This window comes from Rattus rattus, chromosome 11, assembly GCF_011064425.1.
Source record: "Rattus rattus isolate New Zealand chromosome 11, Rrattus_CSIRO_v1, whole genome shotgun sequence".
NCBI classification, from domain to species: Eukaryota; Metazoa; Chordata; class Mammalia; order Rodentia; family Muridae; genus Rattus; species Rattus rattus.
In genome coordinates, this window is record NC_046164.1 from 18,798,767 (window position 1) to 18,820,981 (window position 22,215).

The following is a 22,215-nucleotide window of genomic DNA, read 5'->3' on the forward strand; positions in this document are numbered from 1 at the left end:
TATTTGCTCAGAAATATGATTTCTCCCTGATTTTGTGGATCGAATTTCTGTCTGGTCTCATTAAAATGATGTAGACTTTGGGTGCAAAGATGCATCCCAGCATCCCTGCACTGGATGCCAAGATGGAGAAGATCTCCACAGCAACCATGGCCTTGCCCTTGGTGCTATGGTAGACAGGGAGGAAGGTGACCCAGACAGCACAGAACACTAGCATGCTGAAGGTCAACAACTTGGCTTCGTTGAATGTGTCAGGCAGGTTCTTTGCCAAGAAAGCTATAGTGAAGCTTCCAAGGGCCAGGCAGGCCAAGTATCCCAGGACACAGTAGAATGCAGTAACGGAGCCCTTGTTGCACACAATGATGATGTGGCCATGCTCAGAGTGTTCATCAATATCGACAAAAGGAGGAGCAACTGCTAGCCAGATTGCACACAGAATACATTGCAATAGGGAACATATGGGGATAATGTAGTTGGGTGTCCCCGATACCAAAAACTTTCTTAATCGTCTTCCTGGGTCTGTGACTTTGAAAGCCAGAACTACAGTGATTGTTTTGGCCAGAACTGTAGAAATAGCCACAGTAAATACAATTCCAAATGTGATTTGCTGTAAGATACAGGTTGCTCTGTTAGGATAGCCAATGAAGAAGAAGGAGCACAGAAAACAGAACATGAGTGACACGATTAATAGGTAGCTGAGGATTCTGTTATTGGCCTTCACAATAGGAGTGTCATGGTGCTTCACGAAGACCCAAAATACCACCACTGTGAATGCAGAGAAACAGAATGCTATTAAGGCAAGAGCCATCCCCAAGGGGTCTTCATAGCTTAGAAAGATCACACCTTTCTGAATACATTTGTTCTTTTCTGTGTTGGCATACTGGTATTCTGGACAATTCACACACTGATCCATATCTGATGTCCAAAGAAAAGTTTAGTTAGTATTGCTTTAGAAATTTTGTTGACAAGTTATTTCAAGTAAGACTGTTAAAAGAAGCATTGTAATGCTACCTTTGATGCAGAAAATGTAATTTGAAGGAAGTTGATTCACAGCATTGCTCTCAATTCTTAAAATTCATAAAGATATATGGGAAAATAAAATCAGGACATTATTTCTTTATCTACTTAATTTTGTTGATTATGTCATTCTTAATGTTATCAGAAAGCAAAGATTTAAAAAGCCATCTTTTGTTTCTATGTTAATATCAAGTAGTTTGTTGAATTCAGAAAAGATACCTTCATAAAACCCAATGTTTTTGGGTATATTTTTTAAATACAAAACCAAACACTCATAGTTTTCTGAGATCATTGACTCTTCTTATGAATTTGCTCCCAATAATACATTGAGATTCTAACTTTACTGGGACAATACTTGTAGTAGGTACTTGAGAATTCATTATCTCAAAGTCACTGACATAGAAAGAACACTAAATTGACCAGGTAAGCTGTCTGTAAGTGTACATATTTATAATTATGTATTCATGTAAATGATATAGCATTGTTGGATTTAGGTGATTCCTGTCATAAGACATAAATAAGAAGAAGGTAGAGAAGGAGAGGTAATATAATATCAATGGTTGAAAAGTAGAAAACATTAAAGAAATAAGCCCTGAGATGTATCATCATCTGGCAATAAGTAAACAAAATTTCTGATTATTGTTCATGAGATGCACTAATATTAGCACTGAAAAAAACTGTGAAGATACTTTGTACTAAGAAGTACTTTATCTTGGTCCCTTCTCTTTTTCCCCATTTTTATTGGATATTGTTTAATTAATTTACACTTCAAATGTTATCTCCTATCCCAATTTCCCTTCCATAAAACCCCTATCCTATTCTACTTCCACTTCTTCTATGAGGGTGTTCCCTTGCCCATCCACCCACCCTTTCCAACTTATCAGCACTGATATTTCCCTACACGGGGGGGTCGACCCTTGGCAGGACAAAGGACTTCTCCTCCCACTGGTGCCCAGAAAGGCCATCCTCTTCTACATATGCAGCTGAGCCACGGGTCTGTCCATGTGTACTCTTTTGATGGTGGTTTAATCCCTGAGAGCTCTGGTTGGTTGGTACTGTTAATATGGGGTTTGAAACCCCTTCAACTCCTTCAGTCCTTTCTGTAACTCCTCCAATGGGGGCCAATTCTCAGTTCAATGGTTGGCTGTGAGTGTCTACTTCTGTATTGGTCATGCTCTGGCAGAGACTCTCAGGAGACAACTATATCAGTCCTGTCCGCATGCACTTCTTAGCATCAGCAATATTGTCTGGGTTTGGTGGTTGTATGTATAAGGGCTAGAATTGCCAGGTGGGGCAGTCTCTGGATGGCTTTTCTTCATTTTCTGCTCCAAACTTTGTCTCCATATTTTCTCTTATGAATATTTTTGATCCACCTTCGAAGAAGGACTGAAGCATATGCACTTTAATCGTCCTTCTTCTTGAGCTTCATGTGATCTGTGGATTACATCTTGAGTAATTCAAGTTTTTGGGTTAATATCCACTTATCAGTGAGTGCATACCCTGTGTGTTTTTTTCGTGATTGTGTTACCTCATTCAGGATGATATTTTCTAGTTTCATCCATTTGCCTATGGATTTCATGAAGTCATTTTTTGATAGCTGAGTAGTACTCCATTGTGTAGATGTACCATCATTTTTGTATGGATTCCTCTGTTGAAGGACATCTGAGTTCCTTCCAGCTTCTGGCTATTATAAATAAGGTTGCTATGAACATAGTAGAGCATGTGTCTTTGTTAAAATTTGGAGCATCTGTGGGTATATGCCAAGGAGTGGTACAGCTGGGTCTTCAGATAGTACTATGCTCAATTTTCTGAGGAACATCTAGACTGATTTCCAGAGTGTTGGTACCAGTTTGCAATCCCACAAACAATGGAGGAGTGTTCATCTTTTTCCACATCCCTACCAGCATCTGTTGTAACCTGAGTTTTTTTATCTTAGCCATTCTGATTGGTATGAGGTGGAATCTCAGGGTTGCTCTGATTTGCATTTCCCTGATGACTAAGGATTTTGAACTGTTCTTTAGGTGCTTCTCAACCATTCAGTGTTCCTCAGCTGAGAATTCTTTGTTTAGCTCTGTATCCTATTTTTCATTAGAGTTATATGATTCTATGGAGTCTAACTTCATGAGTTCTTGGAATATTTTGGATATTAGCCTTTTATTGAATTTAGGATTGGTAAAGATCTTTTCCCAATATGTTGATTGCAGTTTGGTTCTCATGGCATTTTCCTTTGCCTTACGGAAGCTTTGCAATTTCATGAATTCCCATTTGCTGATTCTTGATCTTAGAGCATAAGCCATTGCTGTTCTGTTAAGGAAATTTTTCCAGTGCCCATGTGTTCCAGGTTCTTCCCTACTTTTTCTGAGTGTATCTTCTGTTAGTTTGAGTGTATCTGGTTTTATGCAGAGGTCCAAAATCCACTTGGATTTGAGCTTCGTACAGGGCAATAAAAATGGTTCCATTTCCATTCTTCTTCATGCTGACCACCAGTTTCAACCATTTGCTGAAAATGCTGTCCTTTTAGCACCTTTGTCAAAGATCAAGTGACCGTAGTTGTGTAGGTTCAGTTCTGGGTCTTCAATTATATTCCATTGATCTACCTGCCTGTCTCTTTACCAATACCATACTGTTTTGATCACCATTACTCTGTAATACAGCTTGAGGTCAGGGTTGGTGATTCCCCCAGAAGTGGTTTTATTGTTGAGGATAGTTTTCAAGTTCTTGGGTTTTTTTGTTACTCCAAATTAATTTGCACATTGCTTTTTCTAACTCTATGGAGAATTGATTTGGAATTTTGATGGGGGTCGCATTGTATTGGTAGATTGCTTTTTGCAAAATGGCCATTTTTACTATATGGATCATTCAGTCCATGAGCATTGGAGATCTTTCTATCTTCTGAGATCCTCTTCAATTTCTTTCTTTCGAGACTTGATGTTCTTGTCATATAGATCTTTCAGTTGCTTGGTTAGAGTCACATGGAGGTATTTTATATTATTTGTGACTATTGTGAAGGGTATTGTTTCCCTAATTTCTATCTCAGCCTGTTTATCCTTTGAGTAGAGCAAGGCTACTGATTTGTTTGAATAAATTTTATATCCAGCCACTTTGCTGAACTCGTTTGTCAGGCTTACTAATTCTCCGGTGGAATTTTTGGGATCACTTAATTATACTATCATAAGATCTGCAAATAGTGATATTTTGACTTTTTCCTTTCCAATTTGTATCCCTTTGACCTCCTTTTTTGTCTGATTTCTAGGGCTAGGATTTTGAGTACTATATTGAATAGGTGGGGAGAGAGTGGCCATCCTTGTCTAGTCACTGATTTTAGTGGGATTGCTTCAAATTTCTCTCCATGAAGTTTGATGTTGGTTACTGGTTTGGTGTATATCGCTTTTAATATGTTTATGTATGGGCCATGAATTCCTGATCTTTCCAAGACTTTTATGATAAAGAGGTATTTAATTTTGTCAAATGCTTTCTCAGCATCTAAGGAAATGATCATGTGTTTTTTTATTTTATTTTATTTGAGCTTGTTTATATAGTGGGTTACATTAATTGATTTCTGTATACTGAAACATCCTTGCATCCCTGGGATGAGACCTACTTGATCATGATTGTTTTGATATGTTCTTGGTTTTGGTTTGCAAGAACTTTATTGAGTATTTTTGCATCGATATGCATAAGGGAAATTGGTCTGAAGTTCTCTTTCTTTGTGGGGTCTTTGTGTGCTTTAGGGATAAGCGTAATTGTGGCTTCATAGAAGGAATTGGGTAGTGTTCTTTCTGTTTCCATTTGGTGGAATAGTTTGGACAGTATTGGTATTAAGCCTTCTATGAAGATCTGATAGAATTCTGCACTAAACCCATCTGGTGCTGGACACTTTTTTGTTGGGAGTCTTTTAATGACTGCTTCTATTTCGTTAGGAGTTATTGAACTGTTTAGATGGTTCTCTGATTCTGATTTAAATTTGAGACCTGATATCTGTCTAGAAAATTGTCCATTTCACCCAGTTTTTCCAGTTTTGTTGGATATAGCCTTTTGTAGTAGGATCTGTTGATTTTTTAATTTCCTCAGGTTCTGTTGTTATGTCTGACTTTTCATTTCTGATGTTGTCAATTTTGATACACTCTTTGGTTAGTCTGGGTTTATCTATCTTTTTGATTTTCTCAAAAAACCAGCTCCCAGTTTTGTTGATTCTTTTGTATAGTTCTTTTTGTTTCTACTTGGTTGATTTCAGCCCTGAGTTTGATTATTTCCTGCCACCTACTCCTCATCATAGATATATTTGCTCCTTTTAGTTCTAGAGCTTTTAGGTGTATTGTCAAGCTGCTAATGTATGCTTTCTCCAGTTTCTTTTAAGAGGCACTAAGAGCTATTAGTTTTCCTCTTAGCACTGCTCTCATTGTGTCCTATAAGTTTGGATATGGTTTCCTTTCATTTTCATTAAATTTTAAAGTCTTCAATTTCTTTATTTCTTCCTTGGCCAATTTATCATTAAGTGGAGAGCTGTTCAGCTTCCATGTGTATGTGGGCTCTTTTTTGTTTTTGGAATGCTGAACACTTTCATCCTTGCCTCATCTCCATTCCTATGTGTCTCAGTGTCTGTGAATATACTCAAGCATGATAAATAAGTATTGACAAACAGAATCAGCAATATAACAGAGAAATTCTTGAGCAAGAGTTGTTACCCATATGGTTTGTCTTAAGCAATGGTATCTCATTCCTAAATTGTAATTTCCATCATGTCTACAATATTAGCTGTGATTTTAATTGCACTTAATTTTTATTTCATTTCAAAGAATGTCGATATGTGTTCCTTGGTTTACACTATTCTTATCTAGAACAATGATTTTTGGAGAGCTATTATTTTATAAGTTGCCTAAAAGCCTAAGAAGTTGATTTAGATATAAATAAAATATGTTGCTCTACCAGAGAACCTGAGTTCAGATCACAGCACCCATGTCAGATGTCTTAAAAGTTCACATAAATGTAACCACAGGGGTATTGTTTGCTCTTATATGTACCCGTACATGTATTACCCACCCCCCACACATACAATATTGATGTAATAAAATGCTTTTTTGAGTTTTTGTGGAATTCATTGATGTAGTTATTAATTATATATTTTTGTTTTTACAGCTAAAACAATTTCAGTATACTTTTAATAATTATTTTCAAGCACAGTGTATTGTTGGAATGCATGACTTCAAAGACATCTGAAGAGGTTGCTTGGTTCTACTGCATGCATCATGGGAATAAACTCAGATTGTAAACCTTAGCAACAAATGATTTAACTGTTGAACCAATTCGCAGACATCACATGTCTTTTAAGAATCTTAATTCATTATATGAAATGAGAGTCATAATAATTGAAAAGCTAACCATAAACTTTTTGCATTTTGCCAACCCTAAATAATTATTTTAATAATGGGTGTGGTTTGAAATATACTCAATATGAGTACTGTCATATATTCTACATCATAGGTTAACTTATCCACTACATCCTGGATTCACACCACATCTGTCTTTGAACATTCCCCTCAGAATTTTACATACTTTACAGTTTGTCATAAATTTGCAAATACTTTTGTCTTGTATATTAATCTTACACAGAACATGGATTTTGTATCTAGCAGTCTCATGACTTAGTCCAATAGACTTGACGTTATGTGTTTTTCTTTGTGGGCTTCTATATGCACATGGTTTGAATAATCATACATAGGACAGATATATTGATAGAATATGACTAATTTAATTTTTTAAAAAAATTGTGAATAAAATCTAATGTACGTGGTTTTACCATAGATTAATTATTGTAAAAATCTTGTGGTGAATTCGCTCATATTGCAGTTTTATTTCCTAAAGTATTTCTTTGTGAAAATATAATGTACACTGAATTTGCAATAAGTCAATATGTGAGTCAAGGCACAAGGGATATGTGTTTGTTTGATTTTGGCAGGATTTTGTTAATTATTCTATCTACAAATAATAAATTAAAAAGTAATAATTCTATATTTTCAATTGCCTTTTCATTGACTTCACAATCCCAGTGGGGCACAAGAGGAATATATATTTTCAGGATTTATTAAAGTAGCAAACACTCACTTGTCTCATTAGAAATTTCATTTTCAGGGCAGGGGCTGCAAACAAAACAGCAGGCTGCCATTTCCTCCTTCCAGAATCTTCTGAATCCAGGATGACAATCTGCACTGCACACAGAGGATGCCATCTGAGAAAAAAAAACACATACTGATAATAGTTTTTGCTATTTCTTTTATGTTTGTATTAGTATAATATTTCAATAAGTTTATTTTATGTATATTAAGTGATTGACATTTCACTCTGTCCATTTTTTAATGATCAGCTATGAATACTGAAAATACATTGAAGAAATGTTGGGTAAATTCTGAATCTCTAGTAATTCAGAAAAAAAGAGCTGATAGTTAACTATATCTAAAACCTACAGAGATTGCAACCTGATGTTTTTCAATTAATTATTTTCAACTTGGCACTAAGTACTGTGAACAGACAGAGGGAACTTTAATGGGGTTATTTTCTGAGCCAACACTAGCCTGTCCTCAGATCTTTGAAGCCTTTTTTCAATTGGTAAATGATATAGGAGTGTCCTTCTTACTGTGGGCAGTAGAGCCAGTAAGCAGTGTTATTTTAAGATATATTATTTAGTTCCAGTCTCTAGATATCACCATTTATCTTTCTATGACTATAAGCTATATGTTAAATTATCTCTTCCTCCTCACTTTCCTTATGGTCAAAGTTTAATTAAAGCAACTGAGAAGTAAGTTAGTATTGTTATTATTACCTTGAATAAGTTAGCCTAGCAAAGCATGAGAAACTGTATATAAAAACAGTGGATTATGCAGACATTGGTTTAATATGGTTGGAAATGATAAAATGATGTGTAGTGATCTTGAATATGAATATTTCATGAAGTCAGAATGCTCTATAGGGGCTGGGGATTTAGCTCAGTGGTAGGCGCTTACCTAGGAAGCGCAAGGCCCTGGGTTCGGTCCCCAGCTCGAAAAAAGAACAAAAAAAAAAAAAAAAAAAAAAAAAATGCTCTATAGAGGCTGCACATACTGAAAAAGGCTGGATAAAAGCTAGATTGTTTAAAGTTAATTGAAAATTTGAAAAATTCTTCTTATGTTTTGATATTGTTGAAATAGGTACTTACAATGAACTATCAATAAATTAACATGCTCAATAAAGATTAGAGTATACTTTCAGTTTTTCCCCATCATTTTCTTTAAATTTTTGTTAACACTCTGTCATATTTTAGTGACTATTAAAGTTAGAGTTAGAGTTAGAGTAAGGAAAATGGGCATACTTTTGTGCTTCATGTTAATTTACTTTAAGGTAGTGTAGTGTCTCCATATCACACATGGCAGGTTTGAACTCACAATATAGGGCAGATTATCAAGAAACAAACAGTGATTTTTATACCTCCGCCTCTAAAGTGCTTGGACAAGAACATGAGCCAACAAAACTTGCCACTGTTTCTGACTTTCAAGGATAATAATTTTATTTTCATGTACTATAGTACTGTCAACAGGTTTGTGAAATAAAATGTTGTCATATCAATGTTTTCCTTCTGTTCTATAACGTGAACTATATATAGTTCTATATATAGAACTTCCATAACATTTATTTAACTCTGAATAAATTTTGCACTTGATTAACAGCCATTTCTGAACATTTACAGAAAGTAATGTAATTCTATATTGTGTGGTATATTACATTCAATGAATCTGCATATGTTAAATCATACTTGCGTCCCTGGATTAAATTCTTGTTCTCAGAGAATGATCTTTCTGTTGCATGTTATGTTCTTTTGGTAGGTGTTTTAGTCAAGAATTATTCCATACATATCCATCAAAGGTTTTGCTCTCTAATTTCTTTTTTTCCCTTATTACACATTATAATGTTTCCTCTACTTTTATAAATGAAAGGAAAGTTCTCCACTTATATGTGATTGAGTCTCCACAGCCTCTGCAGGCAACCAAGAAATGTCTTAAAAAATAAACAAGTCTTTTTGTCATTGATTACATTTAGAAAATATTATCAAAAATATTCAACTATAACTGAATTTTTTTATTTGTCTGGTTGCTGTTATTGCTGTATTTGATGTGTTTTAATAGCCATTTCTTTGCCTGTTGTTCTAGTGCTGTCTATAGGTTCCTTTGAAATTTTGTCCATCTTACTTAAAAGTATGAAGAGGTTCTTCAAGTTTTTTTAAAACGTGATGTTTCTTTGAATATGAATTTCTGTAACTGTGTTCATTAGTGAACTTGGTAAATGTCTTCCTATGATATGGGAAAACATTTTTGGGTTAATGACAAGTGTTAGCAATTACGAATCTTATGGTTTCATTACTGTAACATTAGTCTCACTCTTATCAATTTGTGTTCCAGATGTTTAAGGTAATGGAGGAGATAACTGTATAACAACAAAAATTATATGAAGAGAATATTATTTAAATTTAAGAAAAGAGTATCAAACTGGTGAAGAAATTTTTATAGTCCTTAAATTTCAGAAAATTTTTCTGATATGAAAAAGGTATATTTTATGCATGTAGAAAATCTTCAAAGAATTAGTAAATATATGTCAAAAATGAAAAAAGAAACAAAATACAGGAACCTAGAAATTGGTTCCTGATGTGACAAAATATTTCATTTCAATATGTTATAGTGTATCCACATGAAAGTGTTTACTACTCTGTATTATAAATCAATAATTTAATACACACCTACCGTTCTACTTCCTGTAGCCAACTCAGCCATGTCTACATATAAGTGTAACTGTTGACCCTGTGGAAAATATGGGCTGAATTGTCCTATCTTCACCTTAATCCCAAGGCGTTGTGAGAAATTCCACATGTGAAAAATGTCATAGTCTTCATGCACTATTTCTCTCTGTTTCATAATCACTCTGTTCCCAAGAGGATTAGTGAAATGGGTCTTTCTCAGAAATGAGTTTAGCTAAAAGACAAGCATTTCACTATAATGTATATACCATTCCTTAAAGTCATAAATATATTCTAATTTCATAACAAAGCAATATCATTCAAAAAATGAAAAAGAAAATAACAACAAAAGCTATTGGATAAATGAAATTATCATAATATTCCAAGAAATTCAGTTCTCTCAGAGAAGACTACCAAACAAAAACAGACAAAAATACAGAAACAAAACAAGTTGGTAACACACACATAAACACACACACACACACACACACACACACACACACTTACACACACAGAGACGCAGGTCTTTTCTGAGGCACATATAAAATACACCCGTAAACTTATTTCCATAGAAATATACATATATGTTGACACAATATGTAAAAATACAGGCACAAAGAGACATACATATGCACTCAACTAAAAACATAGATATGAAATCACACAAAATACATACACTGACACCCCCCCACATGTACATGCACATATCTACACACACTGACACAGTCACAGAACAGCTTGACAGCAACATACAAGGAGAGGCATAAATATATGTTCCAGCCCAAAATGGTACTGACACACAAAGAATTTTTTACTCACTCATAATAACAAAAAGGCAGGCAAAGCCCAAGATAGCCACAAAGAAATAGGCAGACACGTAACAGTAAAGCAGATACAAATATGTGTAAGCACATTCAAAACATTACAAAATACATTCAGTGGCACACAAAGACACATTCTCTGGCAAAAACACACAAAAAAAACCCCACACACATACAAAACCACACTTATAGAAAGGAATTAATACGTAGAAAAATAGTTATTCACTTCCATAGTCATACAGAGAGATAAACATGTATGTACAAAGCAAAACATATAAACACAGATACACAGAAAGAATAAAAATATAACTATACATGGTAACAAAGATGCACTCAAACATATGAACAAATTTTATAGATGGAACTGAATATTAACACTTCCATTAAATTACTTTCAGAATACCAAGTAAGTTACCCAGAACCAACACTGGGGTAGAATCCCTGGAGGACCCTAATGAAAACCATTCCTTAAAAATATTTCCATATAATTGATGACTATAAATAAAAACTCATCTCATCATGGAGAAAATTTATGAGGACGAACTGTTTATATCAAATATTGGAAGGGGTATGCTGATGGAAATTCGAGTCCTCTGTATGAAACCCAAAATTTCAATTGATAAACTGTGCCCTTTATTTTCATTCACATTTATAACAGTCATGAGATTTTCCTTTTCTTTAGAAAAAAGGTTCAGAAACCAATCTATTTTGGAAAATATTTCCTATTTCAATATGTGTGGGCATCTGAAAGATTCTAAATGTCTAGGTAATGGAAGATATCAAACATCGTCCATTAGAAGAAACTCTACAGATCCTTCCAGTCTCCATCTGCACCCAGAGCTAAGGCTCTCCCACAGCCTCCAGAACAAATCCTGCCCAGAGAGAGTGGGTATCCCAGGAGTGATCTCACTCTTAAACCCACAGGTGAGTCCCCACTTTAGCTCCAATAACTGTTCAAAGAGGGACCTTCCAGGAGCATCAAGACACATGAACATCCCTGCCATTTGGGACAGGACCTTGCTGGCCTGCATATGTGCCCAAAGATAAGGCTGTCCCACTGCCCTCTGAACCCAAATTCTGACCAGAGAGAGCTGGTCTCCCAGGAGTGCTTTCACTCCTAAGAACACAAGCTCACAGACCCACAGGAGGGAAAATCCCCAGTCAGAGATAGCAAGATCAACTAACATCAGAGATTACTAGAAGGTAAGAGGTCAGTGCAAGGAATGAAGCAACAGAAACCAAAGCTACTTGGTATCATCAGGACCCAGTTCTCCCACAAGAGCAAGTCCTGGATACCCCAACATAAGGGAAAAACAAGATTCTTATTTAAAATCACAGTTTATGATGATGATAGAGGACTTTAAGAAGAACATAAAGAACTCCCTTAAAGAAATACAGGAGAATACAGGTAGAAGCCCTTAAAGGGAATACACATCCAACGGGTGAAGGAATTAAACAAAACCTTACAGGATCTAAAAATGGAAATAGAAACAATAAAGAAATCACGAAGACAATCCTGAAGAAAGAAAACCTAGGAAAGAGATCAGGAATCTTAGATGGAAGCATCAACAACAGAATACAAGAGATAAAAGAGAGAATCTCAGGGGCAGAAGATACCATAGAAAACATTGGCACAGTAGTCAAAGATAATGCAAAATACAAACAGCTCCTAATGTAGAAATCCAAGTAATCCAGGACAGAATGAGAAGATCAAACCTAAGAATAATAGGTATAGAAGAGAGTAAAGACTCCCAACTTAAAGGACCAGTAAATATATTCGACAAAATTTGTAGAAGAAAACTTCCCTAACCTGAAGAAGAGATGCACATTAACATACAAGACACCTACAGAACTCCAAATAGATTGGACTGGAAAAGAAATTTCAACCATCACATAATAGTTAAAACACCAAATGCAAAAACAAGTAAAAATTACTGAAAGTAGTAAGAGAAAATGGTCAAGTAACATATAAAAGCAGACCTGTCAGAATTACACCAGACTTCTCAACAGTGAGAAAAAACAAAGAAGATCCTGGGCAGATGTCAGACAGACCCTAAGAAAACACAAATGCCAGCCCAGGCTACTATATCCAGTTATATTCTCAATTAACGTAGATGGAGAAACCAAGATATTCCATGACAAACTCGAATTTACACAAGATCTTTCCACGAATCCAGCCCTACAAAGGAAAATAGATGAAAAACTCCAGAAAAAGGGAGGAAATTACATATTAGAAAAAGCTAGGAAGTAATTGTCTTTCAAAAAACCCAAAAAAAGATAGCAGCCACAGAAACATAGTTACATCAAATAACAAAAATAACACAAAGCAACAGCCAGTATTCCTTAATATCTCTTAACATCATTGGACTTAATTCCCCAGCAAAAAGACCTAGACTAAGAGAATGGATATATAAAAAAGATCCAGCATTTTGATGCATACAGGAACCATACCTCAGAATTGAATATGTAAAGACAGACATTACCTCAGAATACTAGGCTGGGAAATTTTTTCCAAGCAAATGTTCCCATGGAACAAGCTGGAGTAACCATTCTAATATTGAACAAAATCGACTTTCAAGCAAAAGTTATCAGAAAAATTAAGGAAGGACATTTCATACTCATCAATGGAAAGATCTACCAAGACAAACTCTCTATTCTGAACACCTATGTTCTAAATGCAAATGAACCCACATTCATTAAAGAAAAATTACTAAAGCTGAAAGCATACATTGTACTACACACAATAATAGTGGGAGACTTCAATTCCCCACTCTCATTAATGGAAATAACATGGAAACAGAGACACAGAGAAATTATGAACCAAATGGATTTAACAGATATTTATAGAACACTTGATCCAAAAACAGAAGAATATTCATTCTTCTCAGAACCAGATGGTCCTTTCTAAAATTGACCATATAATTGGTCACAAAACAAGTACAAGAAGATTGAAATAATATGCATCCTATTGGATCACCATGGGCTAAGGCTGGTGTTCAAAAATAACAACAATGAAAAAAATCTCACATAAACATGGAAGCTGTACAATGCCATACTCAAGAATAACTTGGTTAAGGAAGGAATAAAGTAATTAAAGACTCTTAAGAATTCAATGAAAATAAAGCACAACATACCCAAACTTATGTGACACTATAAAAGCAGTACTAGGAGGAATACTCATAGCTCTGAATATTTCCAAGAAGAAACCAGAGAGTGCATATCCTAGCAGATCGACAGCATACATTAAAGATCTAGAATAAAAAGAAGCATAAACACCCAAGAGGAAAAGATGGCAGGAAATAATCAAACACATGGCTGAAATCAAACAAGTAGAAACAAGGAGAACTATATAAAGAGTCAACAAGACAAGGAATCTGTTCTTTGAGAAAATCAGCAAGATAGATAAACCCTTAGCCAGACAGAGGGCACAGAGGCAGTATCCAAATTAAAATCAGAAATGAAAAGAAAGACATAACAGAAACTGAAGAAATAAAAAAAAATCAGATCTTACTGCAAAAGCCTATACTCAACAAAACTAGAAAATCTGAATGAGATAGACAATGTAAGACAATGCCAGGATGTTGATGTGAGAGTGGGTGGGTGGTAGTAAGAGCATCCTCATAGAAGCAAGGGAAGGGTGTTCAAAGTTGGGGGAAATGAAAATATGTAAAATATCCAATAAAAATAAAGAAGAAACTCTACCTTCAAGCAGTGAGTATTTTCTCCTTTCCCATTGTTTATTGCCTGATTTTCAACTTCTTGCAGATTCTTCTCATGGAGTGCATGAGCAATGGCATACACAGCATTGTATATGTTGTGACTATAATCACTAAATGACATGTCAAATTTCTGTTCCATTAGCCATTCCAGTGAGATATTGGATAAATAGTTTCTCAGTATTTTACAGTTAGATGCTGAGGCTTCATAGTTAAAATATTTCCACTCTGGCATTACTAGATATAAATCTGTGCTTCTGAGATGGTACTGTGTCTGTACAAAATTTTTAAAGCCAGAAATCTCACCATAGTGGTGTAGAAATGTAAGGGTTCCATAGAATGTGCCATGAGTTAAGTCTCTCTTGCTGGTAGGGAAATCAAATTGTTTTGTGGTGACCCATATTCTCTGTTTAACTGGAGATGACCACATTGTGAAGCTTAATTCAATAATACTGTTTGTTTCCCCATAAATGATAATAACATTTGTGGATGACATCACAAAGTTGTAGTACATTTCAGTTTTATGATAGTATGAAACATCACTGACTGATATCATGTTCACAAAGGCAAAGCAAATGTCCTTGGTTTGGCTCTCTTTTTTCAACTCTGAGAGAAATTGATTGCCTTGATCATCATCTGAGATAAATAGCCCAACCCAGTTCCACTTGAAGTAAAGTAAGAAGGAGACCATTGCCAATGCTAGTGATGAGTCCTTTGGGCCCATCTGATAGAGATATGGATATTGTTCATTATCACTGAAGATGGAGTAGAAAGGTCCATAGGAAAGCTGAAGGAACTGTAACACACAGAGCATGAGGAAAAGTACATTAAAAAAAACTTGTAATCAACTTTGCCTGCAAACATTTTATTACCTATGACTTTTCCTCTCACCTCTGATTCAAATGAGCAAATGTGGGAGCCAGGAATAGCTGTTTGACAAAGATGAAATAAAATGTATTCACATGTTATAATGACTTCCGTTCTGTCTTTCAGTTTTAGTCTTAATATTTTTGTTTTCAATGTTTTTAGGGATTTTAATATACTTACAACTTGTGGATATTTGACTAATAATATTTTTAAAAAAAGGCATTCATGACCTAATCCAGAAATACTTCTATGATTTGACAGGAAATTCCTATACTTAATACTGCTTTAGCATTCAGAAATATATATATCTTGAACTACTTGAAGCTATTCCTTGTATACTAGGGGTTATGACTCATGTAAAGATACCAGAGATCAACTTTTTAGGAAAAGGCTCCAAAATACTCTGGGAATATATACCTCTGTGCTTCCCCAGGAAAGTGTTAATCAGAAAAAGTAAATTTAAAAATATAAGCAAGATTTGGCAGTATAAAATGTTAGCACCAGATTATGTTTAAAAATTCATAATACTAAATACCTAGGCAATTATTGTGCAAAATATATAGGACTCATAAGTTGTACCTCTTGAAGAAAATATACAGAAACAAAGTTAGATTGTATGGAAGTATCTCCTTCATACAAAGTGTCTTATACTGGTAGAAAAATAATCATATTGAAAAATATGAAAGAACAAGTAATCAGAACCTCGTAATCCCTCTTTGTTAGAAAAGTGCACTTGTGAAGATCCCCTCTTGTATTTTAGTCAAGGAATCAAAAGGAAAACAAGATAAGATATATGTATAAGTTCCACAAAATTATGACATAATCATTATATTATTAAAGAAAATGACTTATAATAACTATAGCAGTATGTTGCTAAAATTTTTGCTGCAGGATCTAATGGCAATTGGCACACTGACTCTATCGTTGGTCATACACTTACTGGTAGTAAAATGGCTAACTCCACAGACTGGATTGGAGGCTTTCTTTCTGTCTAATGCCACTGAAATATCACAAGCTGCCAGACTAAGAATGGTCTGTCATACCTTTGCAAAAAATACTCCAGATATTTAAAATTGGGTTATAGAGAAAAATGTTTGTAAAATATTATTCTGTTCCATCACAGTTCATCACTGATGACTAAACACCTCCATGATTGTAAATGATAGCTCTTTTATTTCACAGTTTACCAATGATAATCCAATTTTTTTTTTTTTGGAGCCGGGGACCGAACCCAGGGCCTTGTGCTTTCTAGGCAAGTGCTCTACCACTGAGCTAAATCCCCAACCCCTGATAATCCAAATTTATGACCAAGATGAAAATAAAACATATCTGAGGACAAAAATAATATTTTCTATGATGTGGAACAACATGAATTAGTCTATGCTTACTGAGATTTTTATAAAGAAACACACTGATTGTCAGTTATTCAAGGCTTCAAGATTCTCTCTACCACCATGCCAGACTCAATTCTTCATAACCTCCTTCCTCTATTCCTCCATTCTGGAAACTTCTGGTGATGGCTCCTAGAAGAAGGCCTATCATATCTTTGATTAGTAAGTGCCCTGGAACTACATAGATTGACAGAAGCATAAGTCCAATCTCATTCATTAACTTTCTTTATATCTATCAAAGTCCCCCAGAGAGACATGGTGTTAAGAATTCCTGGACTATAACAACTCACATGTGGAGAAAAGTAGACATACACGAATATCCAGAGATATAAAGATGGGCTCCAGTGTGGTCCTGTAAGCAGAACCAAACACATAATCTCTTCATTACAGAAATAATTAGGGAAAGGCTGATGATTATTTGGGTAAAATAAATCGGGTGGAATTGTTGGTGTTTGTCCATCACAATGGCCCAAATTGTATTTTATAATCAGAGACATATTTGGTAAAAGATCAGGATTACTGTTGATTTCATCCACTGCAAAGGCCAATGCCAAAGCAAATTTGTGGTTTGTAGTTGTTTTTCTGTAAAAGAGTACAGTGTTTACTATGGACAGATGTCTATACATAATCATTTGTATTTAATAGAAGCACTATTCTATAATGGAAATTTCTGCTTCTGACATAATTTGATGGAACCAAATGACTTTGTTGTGAGGTTGGATTGACATGAGAACCTGGAAAATACCAAACACTTTAAAAATTCATGACTATGTCTCCCATAAATAAGGTATGGTGTTGCTCTCATCCACAGAGAGCATTTCTATGTCTGTTTTTGAGTGCTTGATCAGAAGATAAAGAGAAAACTACATATATTGGCAAAGCAGTAATTTTAATCATGTCTTCATTTTGAAATTATTGAGCAATATAAAAATGCATGGGAGTCATTGAGTTCATGATTTTTTGGGAAGTTAACTTAATTATTAAGGAAGTGTAAACATGATTTATCAGTGCATAGTCGTCTTTTTGAAGCAACATTTGGTTCCTGTACTAACAATCACTTATATTTAGTGGCCAATATTCTTAACATTTCCCCTCATATCTATTCTCATCTTGTTAATTTTTTCTTTCAATCTTTTGCTGGAGGAAAATCTTTTTTAAAGATTTATTTTTAAATGAATTCAAATATCCAATATTAATTTGGTAAATGATACATGTCTATACATATATTTGTATTATTTGAAAGATTCATTTAGGTTATAAGAGGGCTTCCAAATCACTTATAAAATTTGATGTAGACTACCCTATTCTTAAATGTGCAGGTATATATTGTGCTTCTCATCTTTAAAGACTTAATTTTTATTCAACTTTTGCTTTACAAAGAATGTGATATATTTCTCAGCACTTCTTATCATTATAAATTAGTTTCTAGGAAACATCTTTGATCCTTTACAGTTACACAAAAATAATACTAGCATCCCACTGGGAACTAGGAAAATAAGGAAACTGCAGTGATATTTGTGTGTGCCAGTATTATATGTTTATACAAGACATTTTTGGTGTACACAGTCTAGAATATTCTCATTTTTGTAATAAAAGTGGGTCACAGAACAGTGGGACTAGAATAATACCATATTGTATTTATGTTTATATAAAGAATATTATCTCCTGTCTAATTCTTGCCATTTTACAAAATCTGATCAATAAACACTAACATACTCATATAGTTAATGATTAAATTTGAGGTAAATACAATCAGGTTTTAATCAAACATTGTACCCCTATGATATTTACATTCTATACTCTATAAAGTAGGACATATTATACTATTCTTTATTTATTTTTTTTAAGGGTTTTTTATTTCTCATTTGAAACTTTTTTTTTCTTTGTGTTTACTGTATTTTTTTTTTATTAACTTGAGTATTTCTTATGTACATTTCAAGTGTTATTCCCTTTCCCGGTTTCCAGGCAAACATCCCCTTTCCCCCCCTCCTTATGGGTTTCCCACCCCACCCACCCCCATTGCACACACTCCCCACAGTCTAGTTCACACACAAATTCAGTCTTAGCAGGACCCAGGGCTCCTTCCACTGGGAACTTAGGGATATTCATTGCTACCTATGAGGTCAAGTCCAGGGTCAGTCCATGATAGTTTTGTAGTGGCTTAGTCCTGGAAGCTCTGGTTGCTTGGCATTGTTTATAAAGCCCCTTCAAGCATTTTCTCTGATTCCTTCAACGGGGGTCCTGTTCTCAGTTCAGTGGTTTGCTGCTAGAATATACCTCTGTTTTATAGTGTAAAGGCTGGGCCTCAGGAGCGATCTACATCCGACCTGTCGAATAATTCTTTGCTTCATCCATCTTGTCTTTAATTGGGTTTGTATAAAGGGCCAATATTGAATGGGTGTTCCAGTCTCTGTTTTAATTCTTTGCCTCTCTTGCAAAATTCTTGATCCTTTTAAAGAAGGATAAGCCTTCACATTTTGATCATCCGTCTTGAGTTTCATTTGTTCTAGGCAACTAGGGTAATTCAAGCATTTGGGCTAATAGCCACTTATCAGTGAGTGCATACCATGTATGTCTTTCTGTGATTGGGTTAGCTCACTCAGGATATACTATTCTTTATTACCACACACAAAAAACTCAAAACTTTTACTAATACACAAAAGAAATTTGAGATTAAGTGTTGTACAATGCTCAAACTACTTTCTACAGATAAACTTTAGGAAACATCAGTTACTTAACCTGTCTAGAAGTAAAAGGGCTGTTTTAAAACACCTACCAGCAATCCCCAAAATTCATATTGCTATCATATTGGTAACATTTGCATCTATATTTACTAAAATTATGGGAAAAGGTCTACAAGATATAAATATCACAAAATGGTCAGAGTTTAATCAACTTAGACATTAAAAAGGAAAACATGTTTTTTAAATACTGACAAAAATAATAGACAACTCCTGTACCATTGTTCTTCAATATTCTGACTATTCTACATAACAACTCTCACCCATGCCAGTGACAAGGTACATAGACAGTCACTACTGCTATTGATAGTCTCACCAATCAAAGAATGTAAACATATCATTTGATTCCATATGTTTAAATAATGTTTTTCTCTAAAAAGTGCCAAACTGAACTTTATAAAACATAAAAGCCAGTGATTGTACATGAACAGTGTAAAGTATGAATTCACATACTTTTGGATATTATCTTTTAAAACACTTGGATGTCTTGACCTCTAATGGCCTAAATATTCCTTGCTCATATACATACAAAAATATCTATCTAAGCATTCATAGGAAGTATGAATTTCTCAGTGTAAAGATATTCTCATTGCAAACTTGATGAAGTTTAGAAGGCAAGAAGTGACTGCATGCAATGATTTTGAGAGAGTAAGTTTGTGTGTATATAAGTTCTTGACTACTATGTGTAGTGTTACTGGAACCAGCATATGGTTTTAGAGCAGCACACTGATAGCAGGACTGTCAGCAAAGTTTATGACCATTTATTTGCATGTACTTGAGATAAAACACAATGAAATATTATGGGATCAAATGCAATAAGTCATCACTGTCTAGAGTGCAATATAAATTGTATTTATATTGGAGGCTTTATGTGAAGGGTCAATGTAGATACTCTTTTATTTCTCAGCTTCCAGGCTTTATGTAAGAAGCCACCTGGAAGAAAAACAGTCTTCACTGGATTAATTAAAAGGAGAAAATAGGATTGAATTTGTAAAAGAATCAATGTTGTTTCTCGGTGTTCAGACTTAGCAACAGGACAGAAGACTCAAGGATTTGCCTAATCTTCATCCTCAGAGCACTTAACAAATACTCAAGTTGTCATTTACATGGAAAATACAAATGCACTTACAAGACATTCAGAGTCTGGTTGAAATAATCTTTGTCCATAGGCTTCTGAACTGTTCCGAGGATGAAGGAACAAGTCATCCCAAGGGCTTCATCCTTGACTTCATTCAAATTTATTCTCCAAAAGCATCTGGGATCCTTGAAATTTGCCAGGAGAAATGGAATGTTGAGAAGGAAGAATACTACCATCAAAATGAGCATGTTTTTCCTGCCTTAAACCCTGACAGAGTGGATTGTGAAGTGCCATGCATATATCAGCACATCAAATTTGTACCAACTTTTATTTCACTGGGCAAAGGAGAGGTTTGTTGTCTAATCATGATTCATTGGATTGTTTTTTTTTTTTTTATTTTTGGTTTTTTATTTTTCAGATTGTTCCTGAGCTCTGGAGGAAACTTAAACATTTTTCCCCTGGAGCCCTGCCACAGGTGTCCACAGCACATATAATAAAAACAGGTAGGTAAATACTTTGGAGGATAATTTATTCTCAGGTTCCATGATATCCCTCATGTTTAGGAGCACCTGGAAAAAAAAAGTCCTTGTGTTCAAATTTGGTTCTTGGAAATTTTAAACAACATGATTATGTGAGCACAATTTGAAATGATGTTACTGGATTTTATTAGACGTTTCACAGTGAGACACCCAGTAATACAACGATTGGAGCTACTAGGGAAACACAAGACATTGTATTACAAAGTCCAAGTCAGAGAAAGGCAGTCTCATGTATATACTCACTGAGATCCACAGATCATGCACAGTATGAACTATATCACAGCAGTGATATGAACAGACTATCTAAACAAAGCCTGTGCTTCCATTGTCTTGAGAATCAAGAAACAGACCAAATCAGAAACATATTTAATCCAGTTCTATCCAAAATTATACAGTTCTTCACAGATCCACACTTAATTTCTATGACAAAGATTGAGTTTTAAAGGTTCAACAAGATCCAGAGACAGTGCCATGCTGTGTGCTTTCTTTCTTTCTTTTTCTCTCTTTTTATTGGTTATTTTATTTATTTACATCTCACATTTTATGATTCTTCCCAGTTTCTTCCATCACAAACAAAACAATCGGTTCCTCCATGTGTTCTCTTTGGTTGGCTGTTTAGTCCACAGGAGCTCGGGGGGGGGGTCTGGTTGGTTGATATCACTGTCCCTCCACCCTCCCCATGCCTCTATGAGGGTACACCCCTATCCACCTACCCACTCCTGCTCAGCACCCTATCATTCCCCTACCCTGGGTCATCAAGCCTCTATAATACCAAGCAGCACCCCTTCCTGTGATGCTAGATAAGAAAGACTTCTGCTACATATCCAGCTGGAACCGTGAGTCCCTGTGTGTGCTCTCTGGTTGGTGGTTCAGTTGCTGGAACTCTACCTTTCAAACAATCAATAATAATGTGAAAGGTGTCTTAATATTTGAATTCCAAATGATCATCTTCCTCCCTGACCCTCAGATTTTTTCAATTTAATAATATGGCTGACCCAAATATTCTACATTAACTTTGTTTTTCTCATTTTACACTACAGTAGTGGGGGTGAGGAAGTGTTGTTTAGAAATATCTTCTTAGTATCTTAGAATTAAATAGTGACTGTGAAGCAGCACTGTGTTCTAATGTGTAAACTTTGATTATAAAATCTTTCTACCCATCTATTTTTGCTAGCATTCTAGAATCAACACTGACCATTGGAGAGTTTCTTGAAGATTATACACTCATGAACCTCTTTCAGTGGATTTGGACTGTAAGAAAGCAGAGCATATGTAGGCAACTCATTGGTT

The 22,215-nt window shown here is 35.0% G+C and overlaps 1 protein-coding gene across 1 annotated transcript; it reads right to left on the reverse strand.

Moving 5' to 3' along the window:
- Positions 1 to 20,671, reverse strand: LOC116912495 (vomeronasal type-2 receptor 116-like). Its single transcript, XM_032916580.1, has 6 exons — positions 20,438 to 20,671; positions 16,858 to 17,149; positions 14,296 to 15,105; positions 9,780 to 10,007; positions 7,117 to 7,240; positions 1 to 762 (listed from the first exon to the last, which is right to left on the reverse strand). Exons 1-6 carry the CDS (start codon positions 20,632 to 20,634, stop codon positions 8 to 10), a joined length of 2,406 nt encoding a protein of 801 aa, XP_032772471.1. The 5' UTR covers positions 20,635 to 20,671; the 3' UTR covers positions 1 to 7.
- Positions 20,672 to 22,215: the final 1,544 nt, after the last annotated feature.

Coding starts and splice junctions, on each gene's coding strand:
- LOC116912495 (XM_032916580.1), bottom strand. CDS start 20,634: ATGCTCATTTTGATGGTAGTATTCTTCCTTCTCAACATTCCATTTCTC. Junction 10,008..14,295: donor AAAATACTCACTGCTTGAAG/GTAGAGTTTCTT, acceptor CTTGTCTTTTAG/CTAAACTCATTTCTGAGAAA. Junction 763..7,116: donor TGAAATTTCTAATGAGACAA/GTGAGTGTTTGC, acceptor CTGCATTCACAG/TGGTGGTATTTTGGGTCTTC.